The 24990-nt window shown below is 37.4% G+C and overlaps 1 protein-coding gene across 2 annotated transcripts in view; it reads right to left on the reverse strand.

The window, feature by feature from the left end:
- Nucleotides 1-24990, reverse strand: part of ZFYVE9 (zinc finger FYVE-type containing 9) — a 133444-nt gene that overhangs the window by 52920 nt on the left and 55534 nt on the right. For both annotated transcript variants that reach the window (XM_082675401.1, XM_082675402.1), the window contains exons 7-9: nt 19045-19165; nt 14764-14886; nt 12803-12958 (exon numbers count right to left, since the gene is read on the reverse strand). In XM_082675401.1, coding sequence (XP_082531527.1) covers nt 12803-12958; nt 14764-14886; nt 19045-19165 — 400 coding nt within the window. The remainder of the gene's footprint in view (nt 1-12802; nt 12959-14763; nt 14887-19044; nt 19166-24990) is intronic.

The following is a 24990-nucleotide window of genomic DNA, read 5'->3' on the forward strand; positions in this document are numbered from 1 at the left end:
GTGTACAGTGTGATCACATATGTATAAAGTTCACAAACATACGAAGTAATATATTATAATCCTTAGAGATGCAAACATTTGTGATAAAATTATTTTTAAAAAGCAAGAAAATGGGGCTTCCATGGTGGCGCAGTGGTTGAGAGTCCGCCTGCTGATGCAGGGGACGCAGGTTTGTGCCCCGGTCCGGGAGGATCCCACATGCCGCGGAGCAGCTGTGCCCGTGAGCCATGGCCGCTGAGCCTGCGCGTCCGGAGCCTGTGCTCCGCAACGGGAGAGGCCACAGCAGTGAGAGGCCTGCGTACCGCAAAAAAAAAAAAAAAAGCAAGAAAAGTATAACACAAGATTAAAGACAATGGTTACCCTAGGGGTTGAGGATGGGAAGTCTGGAAGGAAGATATAATCAGGAAAGAAAAAGGAAAGTTTCAGTGGATTAGTCATTTTTATCTCCCAAATTGGGTATTTTGTTTGTGGGTGGTTATTTAGTTATTAGGCTTTATAACTTGAACAATTACTAATATATATGCTTATACACTTTTCTACATACCAAATAGTTTTTAAAGATAATTAAATGCATTCAGAAGAAGAAATTGCTTCTATCTGGGAAGATCATCAGGGGAGAACTCATGGAGAAAGTGGTCATTGATACGACTTAAGAGAACTGATAGGATATAGATAGTTGGGGTTTCGGGAAATAGCATGGTGTGTGGGGGGGCATCAGGATCACAGGTAAAGAAGGAGGAAATCATCAAAGTATACAACAAACCAAGAACTGTTTAGTTTGGCTTCACTGTATGGGGAGACTACTAGTGGGAAATGAGACTGGAAATATAGGATCAGATTATGTAGAGCACTGAATATCAGAGTACACAGTTTATTCTAAAGGCAACACAAAGCCAATAAAGGTTTTTGAGTAGGAGAGGGAAATAACCAGAGATTAACTCCAAAAAAATAATCTGATAGATAACAATTCATTCAAATTCATGTTCTGAATGTCTGTTTGCAAAACATGAGAGTAAAACACGGAGGAGGAGACCTTCAAGATGCAGGAGTAAGATGTGGAGATCACCTTCCTCCCCACAAATACATCAAAAATACATCTACATATGGAACAACTCCTACAGAACACCTACTGAACACTGGAAAAAAACTTCAGACTTCCCAAAAGGCAACAAAATCCCCACGTACCTGGATAGGGCAAAAGAAAAAAGAATAAATAGAGACAAAAGAATAGGGATGGGACCTAAACCTCTGGGAGGGAGCTGTGAAGGAGGAAAAGTTTCCACACACTAGGAAGTCCCTTCACTGGCAGGGATGCCGGGTGGGCGGGGGGGAAGCTTTAGAGCCATGGAGGAGAGTGTAGCAATAGGGGTGCAGAGGGCAAAGCGGAGAGATTCCCACACAGAGGATCGGTGCCAACCAGCACTCAGCAGCCTGAGACTGCTTGTCTCTCACCCACCAGAGCGGGTAGGGGCTGGAAGCTGAGGCTTGGGCTTTGGAGATCAGACCGCAGGGAGAGGACTGGTGCTGGCTGTGTGAAGACATCCTGAAGGGGGGCTAGTGTGCCACAGCTAGCTGGGAGGGAGGCCGGGAAAAAGTCTTCACCTGCTGGAGAGGCCAAAGACCACTGTTTCGGGGTGTGCAAGCAGAGGGGCTTCCTGCTCCATATGCCCACAGATGGCAGAGCACCACCTAAGTGAGCTTCAGAGATGGGCATGAGCCACGGCTATCATTTCAGACCCCAGAGACGGGCATGGACTGCTAACGCTGTCTCTGCTGCCACCAAGAATCCTGTGTGTAACTGCAGGTCACTTCCCACACCCCTCCCGGGAGCCTGTGCAGCACACCACTGCCACAGTCCTGTGATCCAGGGACAACTTCCCTGGGAGAACACATGGTGCACTTCACGCTGTTGCAAGGTCATGCCAGCCTCTGCTGCCGCAGGCTCGTCCCACATTCCAACTATAACTACCATACCCCTCCCTCTCCCCAGCCTGAGTGAGCAAGAGAGCCCTAATCAGCCACTGCTTTAACCCCCTCCTGTCTGGGTGGGGAACAGATGCCTGAGGGTGGCCTACGTGCAGAGACAGGGTCAAAACCAAAGCTGAACCCCAGGAGCTGTGTGAACACGGAAGAGTAAGGGAACTTTCTCCGTGCAGCCTCAGGACCAGTGGATTAAATCCCCACAATCAACTTGATAAACCCTGCAGCTGTGGAACACCTGAATAGACAATGAATGTTCCCAAAATTGAGGTGGTGGACTTTGGGAGCAACTGCTGACTTGGGATTTGCTTTCTGCATCTGACTTGTTTTTGGTTTTATGTTTATCTTAGTTTAGTTTTTAGTGCTTATTATCATTGGTGGGTTTGTTTATTGGTTTGTTTCCTTTTTTTTTTTTTCCTTTTTTCTCCTTTTGTGAGTGTGCATGTGTATGTTACTTTCTATGATTTTGTCTGTTTTGTTTTGCTTTTAACATTTGTTTTGGGGTTTTATCTGTTCATTTTCTTTTCTTCCTTTTCTTCCAAGCCATGTGGCTGGCAGGGTCTTGGTGCTCTGGGCAGATGTTGGGCCTGAGCCTCCAAGGTGGGAGAGCTGAGTCCAGGACACTGGACCACCAGAGACCTCCCGGCCTGAAGTAATATCAATTGGCAAGAGCTCTCCCAGAGATCTCCATCTCAACACTAAGACAGAGCTCCACCCAATGGCCAGCAAGCTCCAGTGCTGGATGCCCCATGTCAAACAACTAGCAAGACAGGAATACAACACCACCCATTAGCAGAGAGGCTGCCTAAAGTCATACTAAGTTCACAGATGCCCCAAAACACACCACCGGATGCAGCCCTGCCCACCAGAAGGACAAGATCCACCCTACCCACCAGAACACAGGCACCAGTCCCCCTCACCAGGAAGCCTACACAAGCCACTGAACCAACCTCACACACTGGGGGAAGACACCAAAAATAACAGGAACTATGAACCTGCAGCCTGCAAAAAGGAGACTCCAAACACAGTAAGTTAAACATAATGAGAAGACAGAGAAATACGCAGCAGATGAAAGAGCAAGGTAAAAACCCACCAGACCAAACAAATGAAAAGGAAATAGGGAGTCTACTTGAAAAAGAATTCAGAGTAATGATAGTAAAGATGATCCAAAATCTAGGAAACAGAATGGAGAAAATACAAGAAATGTTTAACAAGTACCTAGAAGAAATAAAGAGCAAAGAAACGATGATAAATAACAATAAATGAAATTAAAACCACTCTAGAAGGATTCAATAGCAGAATCACTGAGGCAAAAGAACAGATAAGTGATCTGGAAGATAGAATAGTGGAAATAACTGCTGCAGAGCAGAATAAAGAAAACAGAATGAAAAGAATTGAGGACAGTGTCAGAGACCTCTGGGACAACATTAAAAGCACCAACATTTGAATTATAGAGGTCCCAGAAAAAGAAGAGAAAGGGTCTGAGAAAATATTTCAAGGATTATATTTAAAAACTTCCCTAATATGAGAAAGGAAATAATCAAGTCCAAGAAGTGCAGAGAGTCCCATACAGGATAAATCCAAGGAGAAACACACCAAGACACATATTAATCAAACTATCAAAAATTAAATACCAAGAAAAAATATTAAAAGCAGCAAGGGAAAAGCAACAAATAACACACAAGGGAATCCCCATAAGATTAACAGCTGCTCTTTCAGCAGAAACTCTGCAAGCCAGAAGGGAGTGGCAGGACATATTTAAAGTGATGAAAGGGAAAAACCTACAACCAAGATCACTCTACCCAGCAAGGATCTCATTCAGCTTCGATGGAAAAATTAAAACCTTTACAAACAAGCAAAAGCTAACAGAATTCAGCACCACCAAACCACCTTTACAACAAATGCTAAAGGAATTTCTCTAGGCAGGAAACACAATAGAAGGAAAAGACCTACAATAACAAACCCAAAACAATTAAGAAAATGGTAATAGGAACATAAATATTGATAATTACCTTAAATGTAAATGGATTAAATGCTCCAACCAAAAGACACAGACTGGCTGAATGGACACAAAAACAAGACCCATATATATGCTGTCTACAAGAGACCCACTTCAGACCTAGGGACACATACAGACTGAAAGTGAGGGGACGGAAAAAGATATTCCATGCAAATGGAAATGAAAAAAAGTTGGAGTAGTAATACTCATATCAGACAAAATGGACTTTAAAATAAAGACTATTACAAGAGACAAAGAAGGACACTACATAATGATCAAGGGATCAATCCAAGAAGAAGGTATAACAATTGTAAATATTTATGCACCCAACATAGGAGCACCTCAATACATAAGGCAAATGCTAACAGCCATAAAGGGGGAAATCGACAGTAACACAATCATAGTAGGGGACTTTAACACCCCACTTTCACCAATGGACAGACCATCCAAAATGAAAATATATAAGGAAACACAAGCTGTAAATGACACATTAGACCAGATGCAATTAATTGATATTTATAGGACATTCCATCCAAAACCAACAGAATACACCTTCTTCTCATGTGCACATGGAACATTCTCCAGGATAGATAATATCTTGGGACACAAATCAAGCCTCAGTAAATTTAAGAAAACTGAAATCGTATCAAGTATCTTTTCCGACCACAATGTTTTGAGACTAGATATCAATTACAAGAAAAAAACTGTAAAAAATACAAACAAATGGAGGCTAAACAATATGCTATTAAATAACCCAGAGATGAGTGAAGAAATAAAAGAGAAAATCAAAAAATACCTAGAAACAAATGACAATGAAAACACGACGACCCAAAACCTATGGGATGCAGCAAAAGCAGTTCTAAGAGGGAAGTTTATAGCAATACAATCCTATCTCAAGAAACAAGGAACATCTCAAATAAACAACCTAACTTTACACCTAAAGCAATTAGAGAAAGAAGAACAAAAACACCCCAAAGTTAGCAGAAGGAAAGAAATCATAAAGATCAGATTAGAAATAAATGAAGAAGGAATGAAGGCACAACAGCAAAGGTCAATAAGACTAAAAGCTGGTTCTTTGAGAAGATAAACAAAATTGATAAAACTTTAGCCAGTCTCATCAAGAAAAAATGGGAGAATACTCAAATCATCAGAATTAGAATTGAAAAAGGAGAAGTAACAACTGGCACTGCAGAAATACAAAGGATCATGAGAGATTACTACAAGCAACCATATGCCAATAAAATGGACAACCTGGAAGAAATGGACAGATTCTTAGAAAAGTACAATCTTCCAAGACTGAACCAGTAAGAAATAGAAAATATGAACAGACCAATCACAAGCACTGAAATTGAAACTGTGATTAAAAATCTTCCAGCAAACAAAAGCCCAGGACCAGATGGCTTCACAGGCGAATTCTATCAAACATTTAGAGAAGAGCTAACACCTATCCTTCTCAAACTCTTCCAAAATATAGCAGAGGGAGGAACACTCCCAAACTCATTTTACAGGGCCACCATCACCCTGATATGAAAACCACACAAAGATGTCACAAAAAAAGAAAACTACAGGGCTTCCCTGGTGGTGCAGTGGTTGAGAGTCCGCCTGCCAATGCAAGGGACCCGGGTTCGTGCCCCGGTCCAGGAGGATCCCACAGGCTGCGGAGCGGCTGGGCCCATGAGCCATGGCTGCTGAGCCTGTGCTTCCGGAGCCTGTGCTCTGCAACGGGAGGGGCCACAGCAGTAAGAGGCCCACGTACTGCAAAAAAAAAAAAAAAGAAAAAAGAAAACTACAGGCCAATGTCACTGATGAACATAGATGCAAAAATCGTCAACAAAATACTAGCAAATAGAATCCAATAGCACATAAAAAGGATCATACACCATGATCAAGTGGGGTTTATCCCAGGAATGCAAGGATTCTTCAATATATGCAAATCAATCAATGTGATACACGATATCAACAAACTGAAGGATAAAAACCATACAATAATCTCATAGACGCAGAAAGCTTTTGACAAAATTCAACACCCATTTATGATAAAAACTTTCCAGAAAGTGGGCAGGGAGGGAAACTACCTCAACATAATAAAGGCCATATATGACAAACCCACAGCCAACATCATTCTCAATGGTGGAAAACTGAAACCATCTCCTCTAAGATTAGGAACAAGGCAAGGCTGCCCACTCTCACCGCTTTTATTCAACATAGTTTTGGAATTTTTAGCCACGGCAATCATAGAAGAAAAAGAAATAAAAGGAATCCAAATCAGAAAAGAAGACGTAAAACTGTCACTGCTTGCAGATGACATGATACTATACATAGAGAATCCTAAAGATGCTACCAGAAAGCTACTAGAGCTAATCAATGAATTTGGTAAAGCAGCAGGAGACAAAATTAATGCACAGAAATCTTTTGCATTCCCATACACTAATTACAAACTATCTGAAAGAAATTAAGGAAACACTCCCATTTACCACTGCAACTAAAAGAGTAAAATACCTAGGAATAAACCTACCTAAGGAGACAAAAGACCTGTATGCAGAAAACCATAAGACAATGATGAAAGAAATTAAAGACGACACAAACAGAGGGAGAAATGTATCATGTTCTTGGACTAGAAGAATCAACATTGTGAAAATGATTATACTACCAAAGGCATTTTTCACAGAACTAGAACAAAAAATTTTACAATTTGTATGGAAACACAAAAGACCCCGAATAGCCAAAGCAATCTTGAGAAAGAAAAACAGACCTGGAGGAATCAGGCTCCCTGACTTCAGACTATACTACAAAGCTACAGTAATCAAGACTATATAGTACTGGCACAAAAACAGAAATATAGATCAATGGAACAGGATAGAAGGCTCAGTGATAAACCCACACACATATGGTCACCTTATCTTTGATAAAGGAGGCAAGATTATACAATGGAGAAAAGACAGCCTCTTCAATAAGTGGTGCTGAGAAAACTGGACAGCTTCATGTAAAAGAATGAAACTAGAACACTTCCTAACACCATACACAAAAATAAACTCAAAATGGATTAAAGACCTAAATGTAAGGCCAAACACTATAAAACTCTTCGATGAAAACATTGGCAGAACACTCTATGATATACATCACAGCAAGGTCCTTTTTGACCCACTTCCTACAGAAATGGAAATAAAACCAAAAATAAACAAATAGGACCTAATGAAACTTAAAAGCTTTTGCACAGCAAAGGAAACCATAAAGAAGACGAAAAGATAACCCTCAGTACAGGAGAAAATATTTGCAAACGAAGCACCTGACAAAGGATTAATCTCCAAAATATACAAGTAGCTCACACAGCTCAATATCAAAAAAATAAACAACCCAATCCAAATATGGGTGTAAAACCTAAATAGATATTTCTCCAAAGAAGATATACAGATTGCCAACAAACACATGAAAGGATGCTCAACATCACTAATCATTAAAGAAATGCAAATCAAAACCACAATGAGGTATCACCTCACACCAGTCAGAATGGCCATCATCAAAAAATCTACAAACAATAAATGCTGGAGAGGGTGTGGAAAAAAGGGAAACTTCTTGCATGGTTGGTGGGAATGCAAATTGATACAGTCACTATGGAGAACAGTATGGAGGTTCCTTAAAAAAACTAAAAATAGAACTACCATATGACCCAGCAATCCCACAACTGGGCATATACCCTGAGAAAACCATAATTCAAAAAGAGACATGTACCACAATGTTCATTGCAGCACTATTCACAATAGCCAGGACATGGAAGTAACCTAAGTGTCCATCGACAGAAGAATGGATAAAGAACATGTGGCACATATACACAATGGAATATTACTCAGCCATAAAAAGAAACGAAATTGAGTTATTTGTAGTGAGATGGATGGAACTAGAGTCTGTCATACAGAGTGAAGTAAGTCAGAAAGAGTAAAACAAATACTGTGTGCTAACACATATATATGGAATCTAAAAAAAAATGATTCTGATGAACCCAGGGGCAGGACTGGAATAAATATGCAGACGTAGAGAATGGACTTCAGGACACAGGGGATGGTGGGGAGAGCGTAAGCTGGGATGAAGTGAGAGAGTGGCATGGACATATACACACTACTAAATGATGTAAAATAGATAGCTAGTAGGAAGCAGCTGCATCACACAGGGAGATCAGCTCAGTGTTTTGTGATCACCTAAAGGGGTGGGATAGGGAGGGTGGGAGAGAGGCACAAGAGGGAGGGGATATGGGGATATATGTATAGGTATAGCTGATTCACTTTGTTTTACAGCAGAAACTAACAGAACATTGTAAAGCAATTATACTCCAGTAAAGATGTTAAAAAAATAAAAAACAGAGTAAGGGAGGGGAGAAGGGGAGAAATAATATACAATCTAGAACCTCCCATGGCACTACATTATCCAGAAGGCACCCTGAAACTCTCAGAATGTTATTTTTCACAAAATACCATTTTCCCCCTCACTGTGGAAAGCATAAGCAATGACATGTAACAAAAAAATTTTATATATACTAAATGAGAAACATACATAGACATAGATATATATACATACACACATATTATTATTAATACATGTAGTTTAGATTAAAAATCTGTAAAAATATTATAAAGAGAGTTCATGGATGTTCATACAAAAATCACAGTGAAATAATATACTAAGCTTCTACCCTGATTATCTACACATGGGATTCTTAATAAAATACGCATAGCACATATGTATTATCCATATCTGTTTTTTAAAAACTGTTATACTATTAATATACACACATAGGCAACTGATATAATTCATAGACTACTTTAGTCCTAATTCTGTCACCAACTAGGTCTGTGATTTGAGCAAGCCATTTAACACTTCTAGATCTCACTTTCTTCATCCGAAAAATGAAGCATTATACTAGATAATGTAAGTTCCCTACTAGCTCCAATATTTTGTAAGCTGTGAAATGATTCCTTTTCAAGGAGAGAGACAGAGACAGAGCCTTACAGCTCACTCATTACTTAAAATACTATTTACTTAGATATGTTCATATATGCCCTCACCTCATAGATAACATTTAATACAGCTTAGATGTATTACAGTCTGACCTTAGTCTTACTTAGTCTTACTATCAGTTCCAAGTGATTTTTGTTGTAATATTTTTGCATTTCAATATGCTAGTTCAAAATGCACTCTATTGATATATAAGGATACTTTTAAAAGATGAGTAACCATTTATGGTAAACATATATTTTAATGACTCATGTAATGATTCACATCCTTTCCTTGTTGGTATTTCTTGGAGTTCCATTCATAGATCTAGTCTCTTCACACTGGCCTATCCCATTCACAGCCATAGTTTAAAACTATCACAAAAATGCTGGTCTTCCACATCTGTATTTTAGCCCAGATCTACCTCCTGAAGGCTCTATTTATGTATTCATCTTTCATTTACATATTACCATCTGTTGCCATTATTTGAAATCCAACACACTGAACGAAGAACTCATCTCCCACTCCTCTGCCAAATCTGCTCTTCTTCCTCTATTCACTGCCTCAATGAATAAGAACGAAGTCCACTCAGGTGCTCAAGCCAGAAATCTAAAGCCAACTTTGACTTGTCCTCTCTCACTCCTCACATCCAATTAGTTATGAAATCTTATTGAACTGAGGCATCACTCTTTTATATCTCTTCAATACTCTTTATTCCCACTGCCATTATTGGTAATATCCTAATTTCTTACTGGATCCTGACAATAGCTTTTTTAAAAATAACAAATGTTGGCAAGGATATGGAGAAAAGGGAACCCTAGTATACTGTTTGTGGGAATGTAAATTGGTGCAGCCACTATGGAACAGTATGGAGGTTTCTCAAAAAATTAAAAATAGAACTACCATATGATCCTTCAATTCCACTTCTGGGTATTCATCTGAAGGAAATGAAAACACTAACTAGGAAAGATATCCACACCCCCACGTTCACTGCAGTATTATTTTTAACAGCCAAGACATGGAAGTAACTTAAGTGTTGACGGATGAATGGATAAAGAAAGCATGGTATGTACATTCAATGGAATATTATTGTCATTAAAAAGAAGGAAATCCTGTCATTTTCCACAACACATATATACCTTGAGGGCATCATGCTAAGTGAAATAAGTTAGAGAAAGATAAATACTGTATGATCTCACTTATATGTAGAATCTAAGCAAACAAACATACACTGAACTCATAGATACAGGGAACAGACTGGTGATTACCAGAGGTGAGGGTTTAAGGGCAAGTGAAATGCGTGAAGGCAGTCCAAAGGTACAAACTTCCAGTTAATAAGATAAATAAGTACTGAGGATGTAGGTACAGCATGGTGGCTATAGTTAACAGTAATGTACTATATATTTGAAAGTTGCTAAGAGAGTAGACCTTAAAAGTTTTCATCACAAAGAAAAAAAAATTTGTAACTATGTGTGATGATGGATGGTAACTAGACTTATTGATCATTTCACAATGTATACATATATCGAATCATTATAGTGTACACCTGAAACTAATATAATGTATGTGTCAATTATATCAATAAAAATTTTAAGTCAATTTTATTGAGGTATTATTTACACGGAATAATACCTACATATTTTAATTATACAGTTCAATGAGTTTTGAAAAATGTAAACACCCATGTAACCACTATTCCAATCACTATACAGAACATTTATATCAACCCAGAGAGTTCCCAGGGCCCGTCTACAATCAATTCTAGTGCTTGCACCCACACCTCACCCCAGACACACAATGATCTAATTTCCATCACCACAGATTCATTTTGCCTATTCCAGAGAATCACATAAATGTAACCACATAATATGTACTTTTTTGTGTCTGGCTTCTTTTGTTCAGTATTACTGTCTGTGAACTTCATCCATGTTACTGCATGTATCAGCAGTTTGTTTATCTTTCATTGTTATGCCGTATTCTAGTGCTCATCCACTTTAAGTTTGTTTATCCACTGTAATTGCTTCTTATCTGCTCTACCTGCTACCAGACACACAGACTTTGATCCATTTTCATACTGCTTCTAGAGTCATCTTTCTAAAACGTAAATCTGGTTATGTCATTCATTTCTTTCAATGGCTCCTCACTGCCTGCAGAATAAAGGACAAACTCCTAATCAAGACATTCATGAACCTCCCATGCCCTAGTCCCTGATGCCCTCTCAAAACCCATATAGGGCTTCCCTGGTGGCACAGTGGTTGAGAGTCCGCCTGCCGATGCAGGGGACGCGGGTTCGTGGCCCGGTCTGGGAGGATCCCACATGCCGCGAAGCGGCTGGGCCTGTGAGCTATGGCCGCTGAGCCTGTGCGTCCGGAGCCTGTGCTCTGCAACGGGAGAGGCCACAACAGAGAGAGGCCCACGTATCTCAAAAAAAAAAAAAACAAAAACCATATAAACATGCAATCTGAATACATTCAAACTGAGGGGAAAAAAAAGAATGTTTCAAGTAATTTCTGGAATGAAATTTAGGCCTAGAGGCTCCAGATGACTTCAAATTAACCCCATACATTTTGGAACTGACACAAATACTGAACAGTAAATACTGAACTGTACTTCACAGGTATCATGTGGTCAATTTCTAACATAGCACCTTGCCTTCATGTAATATTTCACCTAAAATATCATAATTATGACATAAAGGCATAATCTTTTATGCATAAGCCATAACCACATTAAAGATGAAACTTTGTATCATGCTTTTGTACTTATTTCAAGAGCATTTTCCATAAAAATACTACTTTTAATAGCTAAAAAATATTCTAAAAAAGATGCATTCATCTAAAAAATATAACACACTTAAACTTTTTTCCTATAGCTGGGCATTTAGGTTGCCTCTAAACTTTTGTGTTAAAATTAAGTAATACTATAATAAACACTTTCATGTACAAAGTGTATTTTACATTTCAGATAATTTCTTTGGCATAGAATCCCACAAGGGGAATTACCTGCATTCAGAAAGTATGAATAATTTATTATTTTAATATATTTATTAAAACATTATCAAATAACATATGAAAATAATTGTAATACCTTGGCTACCCTCACCCCACCCCAGTCTTGCTTCTCAGGGATAATCTCATTTATTATTCACTTGCTTTAGTTCTTATACTACACTTTCCCTATTTATCAACTACAGACATTATTTTTTGACTTTTTATCATGATAAATGAGCACTTAGCTCAATTACACTACTTCTTACCTCCTCTATTAAACCTGCGGAAGGTTAACTTTGTAATGTCAAATAATACACTTAATTCTCTCTCAGCTTTTAATAGTATGTCTTTATATTAGTATCCTTAGTCTTTTCCAACTTCTAATAGCTATGCATTTACTTTTACATTGTTACAGGTAACAACATTTACAATTTATTTTGAAACCATAATAAAGTTGTCCATGCTAATGGTTTTTGAAACTTGAAAATTAAATGAATATTTACATTATGATTATATAAATATTGTTAACTGAAGTAGTAAGTTATCATTATGCTTCCTTCTACCGGATACCAATACTATATCCCCTAGGCCACTCAAAGGAAAATATTCTTACATCATGGTCAATGGATTATCTTACAACTCTGATTCTAGCCATTATAAAATAGTAACAACGTTTCACATAAAGTATTAAAAGTTATAACTTCCAAAAACCATGCCAAGTTCTAACTTGCCAATACTACCAAAGTCCAATGCCAGGTTTCCAAATTTAAGACTATTATTTTGCATCTGAGTCCAAAATTTTTTATCATCTGTAAAGGGTACAGACTAAGTCAGAAAGTATCCCCACCTGCCAGAGCATCCCGATAAAGCTGCACAAAATGGTTAAAGATATCCTTCGGCAAGCATTTTTCATCCGGTAGACACTGTAGAAGAATGACTATCTCAGACTGACCCACTGCATGCATCCCCTTGGTTGTGAAACACCAGCACTTCCTGTTCACATCTGTAGATGAAATAAAAAGAAATGAAGACATTCTTTTCAATCCTTACCCTTAAGAAATGCACAGACATCTTTGTTATAATACACCAAAGAATAAAATAGATCACACTGAGTCTGTATAATTCTGCTGTGAACTGTCACTGCACTGAGCCAAAGGACTATTGCAGAAAATAAAGCATACCAATGCCTCTTGCTCTAAGCAAACACTTAGAAAAACAACTGGAAGGGAAGTAAAAGAAGTAATAGTGAAAGAAAGTGCACTAAAAACTTTTAACTTCTATTATAAAAAGGTGTATTAAAAGAAACAACATTCCATTAACAATGAAATAAATTATACCAAACTATGCATCCTCAGCTATAATGATTAAAGGATATATTCCCCCACCTATGTGTGTGTGTGTATAATTAAATCACTTTACTAAGGGAAATCATTAAAACTAGAAACAAGAAAAACAATAAAAGCAATTATTATAGCCTTGGATTCAGGCTATGGCCTAAAGAAAATATATTTTGATATATACTTATTAAATTTAACCTGTGACTAAAAGAGTCTAGCTATTTAAATTATAGTTTTCCTGGGAGAAAATTCTAGATAATCAGCAACAGAACTTTACTTGACTTCATCTGGTAAAAAGCAGTGAAACAGATGGCTTTTCTGGACTAATTACTTCTACTTCTTCACTTTAAGGCTATGTAGAATCACAACAGCACAAGCTATACGTAGTTCAAAAATAATGTTCAATCCTTGATATTTTTATTATTTGTATGCCAACACAACAAGATCCCCAATGGAACTGAAAAAGGGTTCAAATAAAATTATGGATATCATGTAAATCAACACTAATAAAAGATTCCTTTCTTTCATTCTGTGAATTGTTTCTTTATATACCTAAACAAGAGGTGCCAATCCAACTATATTAAGATGGTGCACACTTAAGGAACTCTAGGTTAGCTATTTTCTAAGCATAATTTATAAACTAGATACGGTAAATTGAAATTTCCAGCAAATTATTTTAAAATATGATCCTAGAAGGAAAGGTGGCAAGCATTAGCAGCTGGCCAAACATACAAGGGTGTGATTAGCAAACAAACCAGAAACCTGCATTTCATTTATACAGAACCTCTGAAGAATTTAGTATATTGGTGTTTCTGGTTTCCAAGGACAACTTAAAAGAAATACATAATAGGAACTGGAGGACTGTTCCCCAATGCTTCCTTCCTCTCTCCAAAACTCTGCCTATTAACATTCATCCAGTGCAAATGCATTCTCTATTTTCCAATACCATACTGGATTCAAGATTCTAGGTTACTATCCTCTCTCTTATTCTGATACCTAAGAAGCTAGCGCCAAGAACTGAGAAGTTTCTTCTGAATCCTAAATTGTGATGTACTGAAGTTTTACTATGTGTTAGTTAACACTTCTCCCAAATAATGTTTTGCACCATGATTAAGGTTTCTGGGATTTAAACCTAGCATGTAAATTGACCCCCCTGGATAATTTATCCACCTCCAGTTATTCTGGAGGTGAGCTGTGACTTAGCATACCCATCTCAGGAAGAACTTAACTCAGATGAGTTCAAGTTTCGTTTGGCTTTCCTCCATGGAGAATTCACCTATCTCACCCTTTGACTAAAAGCAAGTCTCAATCAGTCCAACAGTTGTCCTTGGGGATATATAATTTTATACAAACCAACTTCTTCCGTACCCAGTTTTCATTAAGATGTGGCTCTACATAAAAATACTTGCGTGTAATGAATTTAATGACTCAGTATCTCATTTTAATTTAAAAAAACAAATTTCCAACTTACAATTTACAATTTTAACCATTGACAACAAATTTGCATTTAAAACAAATACAAGTGGGTCAGGGCCACCATCCTCCAATTGCTGCATTACTGAAATCTGTGATGGTTTCTCTTCTACAGCATAGTCTGTAAGGGGAGAAAACAATGTAAGCCATTGGTTAAAGAGACAAATCAAGACAGAAATCTGTTGGAGGAATGGCCTTATTATTCACAGGAAAGAGATAAGCAATTGATTTGTACACAGGTTTCACAGGGTGAACACAGGTTTATATCTGCTATCCGAGTGGCATATTAATAGTGCCCCTTTCACTCTTAAAAGTGCTCTAGTCCAGTTTGGATGATAACATGGTTATCCTATTTATAGACTTCTCCACGCAATGGTTTAGGCCACAGTCTAAAAACAACCCTTTGATTTAACAAAAATCCTCCAACTATCATAATAAGAATTTCACATATTACATGTTCTAAGACCAACATTTAAAATAATCCATGATATACAAGTAAGTGATAATACACTAGTTACCTCTAGAAAGGATGTCTAGGGGTTGAAGCAGAGGGGAATCCTACTTTTTACTCTATATGCTTTTGTACTGTTGAGATTTTTTACCATTAAAAAAAATCAAACTTTAAAAAATGCACCCAGACAATAAAAGTATCATAAGCGACCGGTTTTATGAAACAATTCCTCTAAGTATAAGTCAAGAAAGAGTTCAGTACAAAATAACACCATTTCCCACTGACCAATAGAAACCAAAATGTATTTTGGAAATGTATCAATGAAAATATTTACTGAAAAAAGAAATACTAAGTGACTTTCAAAAATTTTTTTTAATTAAGTTTTTCCACTGGAATACAAAATAGCAAAATTCTGGTTAAGACATAGTAATATGATTTAAGAAAGTGAATATACAATAGATAACTAATTGCTGCTTCTTGGTAGGAGAGGTTTTGACAATTAGATTTAATGGATGTGACTTTTAATGAAAATGGAACCCTGAAATCTTATTTTAACAGCAGAGTAGGCCAATTTAATTTCTTATTAATTTAAGATTTATTAAAATAACCCAAATTTGAAACCTAAGTAGCAAATTTACTTACAAAAGAATATTTTTAGAGGGTCCTAGTAAAGGAGCAAAGGCATTATACAATCAAAAGAAGGCTTAACTTTATGTGAAAGTTCATTGTTGAACTATCTGAGGCGCAAGCTGCATTTGATAGTATGATCATTCAGCCAACACTACTGAGAGCCTAATATAGGCCCAGCACCATGCTAGGAGCAGAAGACACAAACATGAATTCAGACTGAAGGAATTCATGGTCTGTAGAGAATAAAGAATCAGACCTATAAATATCTAAATTACAATGAAAAATGTGTTAATATAGTAACAGTCTATAAGAATTTCTATTTGAACAGAAATGAGGATGTAAAACACTACTACAAAGACAGCCGAGGTAGGATTCAGAGAAGTTTTCCATTAATATGGATTTTGAAAGGTTGAGGAGTTATTCAAGGAGTCTAGCATATAGAAGGGCATTCTACTCTAGACAGAGGAAAGAAAGATTAAAAAAATATTAATTACATGCCTACTTTGTACCAATTTTCTTGCTATGTACTTTCAGGTATGACATCTGATTTATTATTCATAATGACTCTTAATTAACTATAGTTACCTAATTTTTTAAAAAAAATCTAGGAAAAATATTCAGAGAGGATAAATGACTTGCCCACTGGATCATACAGCTGGAATGGACTGTTACCAGATTAAAACTCAGGCTGGTCCAGCTCTGAAATCCATTCTCTTCCCACAATTCCACAGCATAAGAAAAAGCATGGAAGTATGAAATGTGAATATTCAGAAAACAGTAAATAACATGTAGCATGCCTGTAAAGTACCGGGGTGTTGGCTGGAAATAAAATTAGATAAGTTGAGATAAGGTTACAAGGAACACTGTATGCCATGGTAAGCAATTTATACGGAAGGCACTGGGAACCCATTGAATTTTCTAAGCAAGAACAATCTATGATAATACCTACGTTTAAAAAGATAACTGGGCCTAATCAAACTTACAAGCTTTTGCACTGCAAAGGAAACTATAAACAAAACAAAAAGAAAACCTACGGACTGGGAGAAAATATTTGCAAATGATGCGACCGACAAGGGCTTAATTTCCAAAATATACAAACAGCTCATAACAGCTTAATATCAAAAAGATAACCTAATCAAAAATGGGCAGAAGACCTAAGGAGACATTTCTCCAAAGACATACAGATGGCCAACAGGCACATGAAAAGATGCTCAACATCACTAGTTATTAGAGAAATGCAAACCAAAACCACAGTGAGGTACCACCTCACACCAGTCAGAATGGCCATCATTAAAAGTCTATGAATAACAAATGCTGGAGAGGGTGTGGAAAAAAGGGAATCCTCCTACACTGTTGGTGGGAATGTAAACTGGTGAAGCCACTATGAAGAACAGTATGGAGGTTCCTCAAAAAACTAAAAAAAGAGTTGCCATGTGATCCAGCAATCCCACTCCTGGGCATATACCCAGGCAAAACTATAATTTGAAAAGATACATGCACCCCTATGTTCATAGTAGCACTATTTACAATAGCCAAGACATGGAAACAACCTAAGTGTCCATCGATAGACAAATGGATAAAGAAGATGTGGTATGTGTGTGTGTGTATACACACACACACACACACACACACACACACACACAATGGAATATTACTAAGCCATAAAAAAGAATGAAATAATGTTATTTGCAGCTACATGGGTGGACCTAAAGATTATCATACTAAGCCAAGTAAGTCAGAAAGAGAAAGACAAATACTGTATGATATCACTTATCTGTGGAATCTAAAATATGACACAAATGAACTTATCTATGAAACAGAAACAGACTCACAGACATAGAAAACAGACTTGTAGTTGCCAGGGGGGAGGAGAGTGCAGGGGAGGGTTGGATTGGGAGTTTGGGACTAGCAGATGCAAACTATTGATATTATATATAGAATGGATAAAAGACAGGTCCTATTGTATAGCACAGGGAACTATGTTCAATATCCTGGAACAAACCATGATGGAAAATAGCATCAAAAAGGATATATATACATGTATAACTGAACCACTTTGCTGTACACCAGAAATTAACACAACATTGTAAATCAACTATACTTCAAAAAGAAAGAGAACTGGCACCAATATGTAAGAGTAAATAAAGGAGAGAAAGACTGAAGGCAGGGAGACCAGGTAAAAGACGAGGACAAAACTGAGGAGAGATTATTGATAAACCGTCTCGACAAAACTGAGGAGAGATTATTGATAAACCATCTCGACAAAACTGAGGAGAGATTATTGATAAATCATCTCCTGAAAATGTACTGACTGGATGCTGATCTGGATCTATCAACAAGAAACTTTTGCATAAAGATAAGCATTCTTTTTTTTTTTTTTTTTAATTTACTTTTTTGCTGCATTGGGTCTTCATTGTTGCGCCCGGGCTTTCTCTAGTTGCTGCGAGCGGGGGCTACTCTTTGTTGTGGTGAGCCGGCTTCTCATTGCGATGGCTTCTCTTGTTGCAGAGCATGGGCTCTAGGCACGTGGGCTTCAGCAGCTGTGGCTCACGGTCTCTAGAGCGCAGGCTCAGTAGTTGCGGTGCATGGGCTTAGTTGCTCTGCGGCATGTGGGATCTTCCCGGACCAGGGCTCGAACCCGTGTCCCCTGCATTGGCAGGTGGATTCTTAACCACTGCGCCACCAGGGAAGCCCAAGGTAAGCATTCTTTTGACTGATTAGTAACTTTGCGTCTTACCAGGACTCACTAAAAATACTTTTTAACAGAAAATTGCTACTTAAGTTCAGAGCTCTCCACTTATTATATACACATTTCTGAATGTGCATTGTACTTCAAAACAAGAAGTTAAATTAATGTACTGACTGTATCATATGGGCTAATCCTAGAACTATAAGCAACTCTTCAGAGTATTATGTGCTTTGGAATATGAAGAACTGCCAATAAGCTACATTTATACACAGTGGGAATTAAAAATAATATTACATCCTTCCAACATAGGAAATGATAATATAAAAACATAAATATCTTCTCTAAAACAATCAGTAACAGCACCAATGCTTTTCATGGCACTGAGTAGTCACCTTCTTTGTTGGAGAAGAGAAAGGTGATTATCACTTGAATTCTATCTCCTTCCCTTAATTAGAAGGCAACATTTGGCATATATAACCATCCCTGTTTAAACATTTAAGTCCACATACCTCCTTTTACACCAGTGGAGATGAGAATGGGAGGAAGGCCATCTTCAGGAATAAGGTTCATTGCACTGCCAACAGGACTTCCAACCTGAGTTATACTTCCAGAGAATAGAGAAATATCCGTCTAGGAAAAGCAAATAAGCAAAGAGAGCATTACACACAGTTGAAGACTTCTGCAGAACAAACTCAAGACTACAAATGGGAATTTAAGTGAAAATTTCATATTCATACTTTTTGAAAGAGAGCACAAGATACTCATTAACCTGTGGTTTCCCAAGGACTGGGCTTATACTATGAAAATGTTTATAATTGTATAGTTTCTCCTTTTGGCATCATCAAATCATAGTAATGAGAGAAAAGATCTTGTAACCTGGGTTAAAGCTTCCTTTACCAAGGTTTCTTTTGCCATAAAAGAAAAATATTTTTTAAACTTGCAGTGGCAACAGAAAAAAACTTCCAATATTATCTCGTAATTTCTGAACCTTGAGAATTGGGGTGACCGTTGTACAACAATGTGAATGTAATTAAAAATGATTAAAATGGTAAATTTTATTTTATGTCTTTTTTACCACAATAAAAATAATTAACTTTGATGAAGGAGTTTTCATTTACTTTGTCATGAAATTAAACTTCAAGTTCATTTTTCTTTGCATTAATATGAAGATACATTAACTACACTTAATAAAGTATAATGTTGCAAAATACATTGAGTGGGGTTAAATCCACTTAACAATTTAATAGAATATGCTCAAAGATCTGTTAAAATGATGCTCTATATTCTTCTTAAGCAAGAAATAGAAGTTTTAAGCACTATTTACAATAGCCAAGGCATGGAAGCAACCTAAGCATCCACTGACAGATGAATGGGTAAAGAAGATGTGGTACGTACACACACACACACACACACACACACACACACACACACACACACACACACACAGGAATATTACTCAGCCATAAAAAAGAAGGAAATAATGCCATGTGTAGCAACATGGATGGACCTAGAGATTATCATACTAAGTGAAGTAAGCCAGAAAGAGAAAGACAAATATATCACTTATATGTGGAATCTAAAAAAAAATGATACAAATGAACTTACTTACAAACAGACTCACAGACTTAGAAAACAAACTTATGTCTACCAAAGGGGAAGGGTGGGGGGGGGTGATAAATTAGGAGCTTGGAATTAACAGATACACACCAGTTTACATAAAATAGATAAACAACAAGGTCCTACAGTATAGTACATGGAACTATATTCAGTATCTTGTAACAATCTATAAAGGAAAAGAATCTGAAAAAGAATATATATATATATATATATATATAAAAAACGGAATCACTTTGCTGTACACCAGAAATTAATACAACATTGTAAATCAATAATACTTCCATTTTTAAAAAAGAAAGCTTTTAAGAAGTTAAAGGAAAAGCATATAAAAACTTTTTAACATGTTTAGGGACTTCCCTGGTGGCACAGTGGCTGGGACTCTGTGCTCCCAATGCGAGGGGCCCTGGTTTGGTCCCTCACTGGGGGGCTGGGTGCCGCATGCATGCTGCAGCTGGGAGTTTGCATGCCGCAACTAGGGAGCCTGCCAGCCGCAACTGGGGGGCCCACGAGCCGCAGCTGGGGAGCCCGCCTGTCGCAGCTAGGACCCGGCACAACCACATGAATAATAAAATAAGTAAAAAATTTTTTAAATACATAGGATTCTCATTTTAAAAAAACTGTTTAACATGTATAAAAATGTTTATAGCAGCTTTACTCAAATAGCCAAAGTGTGGAAACAATCCAAATGTCCATTAGTAGGAAAATAGATAAATTGTGGTACAGCCATATGATGGAATATTACTCAGAAATAAAAATATTTACTTTTGAGGCACACAACACAGATAAATCTCATTAAGTATTTTTAAAATAAATTTATTTATTTATTGGCTGCATTGGGTCTTCGTTGCTGCGCACGGGCTTTCTCTAGTTGCGATGAGTAGGAGCTACTCTTTGTTGCAGTGCGCAGGCTTCTCATTGCAGTGGCTTCTCTTTGTTGTGGAGCATGAACTCTAGGCACTCGGGCTTTAGTAGCTGTGGCTCACAGGCTCTAGACCACAGGCTCAGTAGTTCCGGCGCTCAGGCTTAGCTGCTCTGCGGCATGTGGGATCTTTCCAGACCAGGGCTCAAACCCGTGTCCCCTGCATTGGCAGGCAGATTCTTAACCACTGTGCCACCAGGGAAGTACCTCATTAAGTATTAGAGTTTAAGAAGCTAGACACAAAACATTATATATTATATTTTTCCATTTATATGAAATTCAAAAACAGGCAAAACTAATCTATGGTGATACAAGTCCGAATAATGGTTACCTTGGGGGAAAGGGGGCAGGTATTGACAGAAAAAGGGCATGAAGGAAACTTCTATAGTGATAGAAATGTTCTGTGTATCTTTATCTAGGTGGTGGTTACACGGGTGTGTGTCTCTATATGTATATATAGAGACACACACGCATATATGTATGTTCATCATGTGTTTCCTAAAGATTAATGCTCCTTAAGTACTTTGCTATATATATTTTATACTTGAATAAAGATTAAAACTATTTTAAAAAATGCCTATGTCTTATATTTTTGTCTATACTGTCTATAATTTAGGACTGTAAGTTTTTAGTGGGTTTTTGCTAAAATTTTTGCAGTGTTCTCAGTACATCGTCCTATTAGGAAATGTGGAAAATTGTATTGGCTAAACATTACTGATTTGAAGTAAATCAATAAAGTTAGATTTAGAATAGGAAATAAAGTAACCTATTCTAACTTGCTATTTAGTGATGCATAAATCTACCTTTTGATATTGTAAGAAGTGGTCATCTGGCTTCTACTTAAATATCACCTATGAAAAGAAGTTGTTTCATTTACTGAGCACCTTTTAAGTGCCAGGCACTCTATTATTAGGTCATAAAGATGACAAAAATATATTCAACTCTGGCCCTAAAGAATTTGTTTTCCCTCATTTTACCAGATAAATATTAAAATAAAGTGTTGAACAATGTGAGAGCACAGAAATAAAATAACTAACTTGTTTGTTTCTCTTAAACTGACCTGAACTTTGTTTCCTTATAATAGTAATTCACTAGAGCTTCCTCATTCATTCAAAACATTTATGCTTTAAGAACCTATCATCGGGGCTTCCCTGGTGGTGCAGTGGTTAAGAATCCGCCTGCCAATGCAGGGGACACGGGTTCAAGCCCTGGTCCAGGAAGATCCCACATGCCGCGGAGGAACTAAGCCCATGTGCCACAACTACTGAGTCTGCGCTCCAGAACCCACGCGCCACAACTACTGAGCCCACGCACCACAACTACTGAAGCCTGTGATCCTAGAGCCCGTGCTCTGCAACAAGAGAAGCCACTGCAATGAGAAGCCTGCGCACGGCAATGAAGAGCAGCCCCCGCTCACCGCAACTAGAGAAAGCCCATGCACAGCAACGAAGACCCAGCACAGCCCCCCAAAATAAATAAATAAAAATTTTAAAAAAAGAACCTATCATATAATTTAAGAGATGTAAACTAAGTTTTGTAGAAAGAAAAAACTCATCACTGTATAAACACTATAGTTATAATTGATTTAGGTAAGATTGTCAAAGGACAGTAAAATCAGGGGACTTCCCTGGTAGTCCAGTGGTAAAGAATCTGCCTTACAATGCATGGGACACAGGTTTGATCCCTGGTCAGAGAATTAAGATCCCACATGCCGCGGGGCAACTAAGCCTGTGCACCACAACTACTGATCTCATGCGCCTCAACTAGAGAGCCTGTGTGCCGAAAACTACAGAGCCCACATGCCCTGGAGCCCACACGCCACAACTAGAGAGAAGCCCGCGCACCACAACAAAGAGCGCAGGGGCCACAACGAAAGATCCTGTATGCCTCAACGAAGACCGCACGTGTTGCAACTAAGACCTGAAGCAGTCAAAAATAAATAATAAAGAAATCTTTAAAAAGTAGATATATACATATATATATATATATATATAAAGGACAGTAAAATCATTGACTGAAAGATTGTAGGGGAACAGGATACCCAGAGTCTCAAAGTATCACCCCTCACTTTACTTCTTAATTGCAAAGAGGAAAAGCTACTTTTGCAGTGGAGAAACACAGGAGACATCAATTTAACCAATTATCAAACAGATACTTCTTGATGTGTTCCACTAAGAAATGACCATCACTTATGGTAGTATTATTCTTGCCAAAAATATTTAATCTGAAACTAAAATCATGAGGAAAAACCCAGAAAACAGAAATTAAGGACTTTATGCCAAACATGGCCTAAATGCTTCCAAAATGTTAATGATGTGGAAGACAAAAAAGTGGGAGAACTGTTCTAAATTAAAGAAAATCAAAGAAACATGAGAACTAAATGCAATTGTGATCCTTGATGGTATGCTAATTTTTTAAAAAAGACTTTAATAAAAAAATTTATATATACACACACACACACACACACGTGTATAAATGAAAGAATAAAGAACATCATGGGACAATTGGGGAAATCTGAATATGGACTATATATTTGATAATACATAGAATTATATGTTAAATTTCTTTCTCATATAATTATATTGTACTTACGTAAGAAAATCACTTGTTCTTAGGAAACATGAGCTGAAGTATTAAGTGATAAAGTGCAACTAATCCTCAAATGGTTCCTCAAAAAACAGTGTGTGTGTGTGTGTGTGTGTGTGTGTGTGTGTAGGGGTAAAGTAAATGTGGCAAAATGGCAACAATTGGTGAATATGGGTGAAGAGTATATGGGGGTTCACTGTACTATTCTTGCAATTCTTCTGTGGATTTGAAATTTTTCCACATAAACAACTGGAGAAAAAAAGAAATTTTCTTGACAAAGTCATTGTATAGATTCAAAGAAGAACAAGTCATACAGTTCTGGCTGCTGTCTTCTGCGGCCACAGAAAAATCCCCCAAAACAGACTTAGACATATTTAAAGACAGTAACATGGTTTAATGTACCTTCACCAAACAGGAAATTTATCTCTGTATGTCAATAAATCTAATCTTAATAATGCACAATTTCAATTATAACCAAATCCGCAAATTATGTAAATTTCTAGAAAAATATTACTGAACATAAATGTAAATAAACAGTAACCATGAAAACTTCAAAAGTAAAAACTTTATCCAAACTCTGATCCTCTTATTTTATTTTAAAAAAAAGCCAGACACACATACTTAGTTGGAACTAATCACCTTATTATAATCTTGACCACCATATTCAATGGGGCAAACAGCAATAAGAAAGGGACCCACTGTATAAACGATCCTACATGTATACTTTCCAATTATGGTCCTAGGTGGCTCTATTCTTTCACAGACTCAAAAAAATGTAGCTAGTATTTGACCCTTCTGAAAATTAGCCCCCAAACTGTGACAAGTGTATCCTATAGAGACAAAGTAAATGTGACATCACAGCACGAGCTAGTTTCCTCACATAAATTATGAGTCTACCATCCATTAAGTCAGTGGTTTATTTTTAAGCTTTAGAATCCTTTTAAAAAGTCTTATTTGGAAACACAACAGGCAGACCAGAAAAAAGTAGAGATGCTTGGGTTGAAGACAAAGGAATAGAAGGATTCCTCAGCCACATTCCTATTTCCTGGCCCTTCCTCACCACGGCAACTCCCTGGCAGCTACCACAGAACCTGGGGAATATGCTTTGAAAACCAAGGTATCAAGGGACCAGGATTCGCTCTAGCACAGCCTCTAGCTACAGTACGTAGACTGAGCTCACCTGAGAACAACCTTTATAAGGATCTTTCTCCTGAAAAAACTTCCAAATATAGAACAAACAAGAACAACTGGTTTTGCCACATTTATTTTACCACTAGACACACACACAAGAATGCACACACACATACACACACATGCACTAAGCTGTATCTGA

This window comes from Grampus griseus (genome assembly GCF_964374135.1).
Source record: "Grampus griseus genome assembly, chromosome: 1".
NCBI lineage: Eukaryota > Metazoa > Chordata > Mammalia > Artiodactyla > Delphinidae > Grampus > Grampus griseus.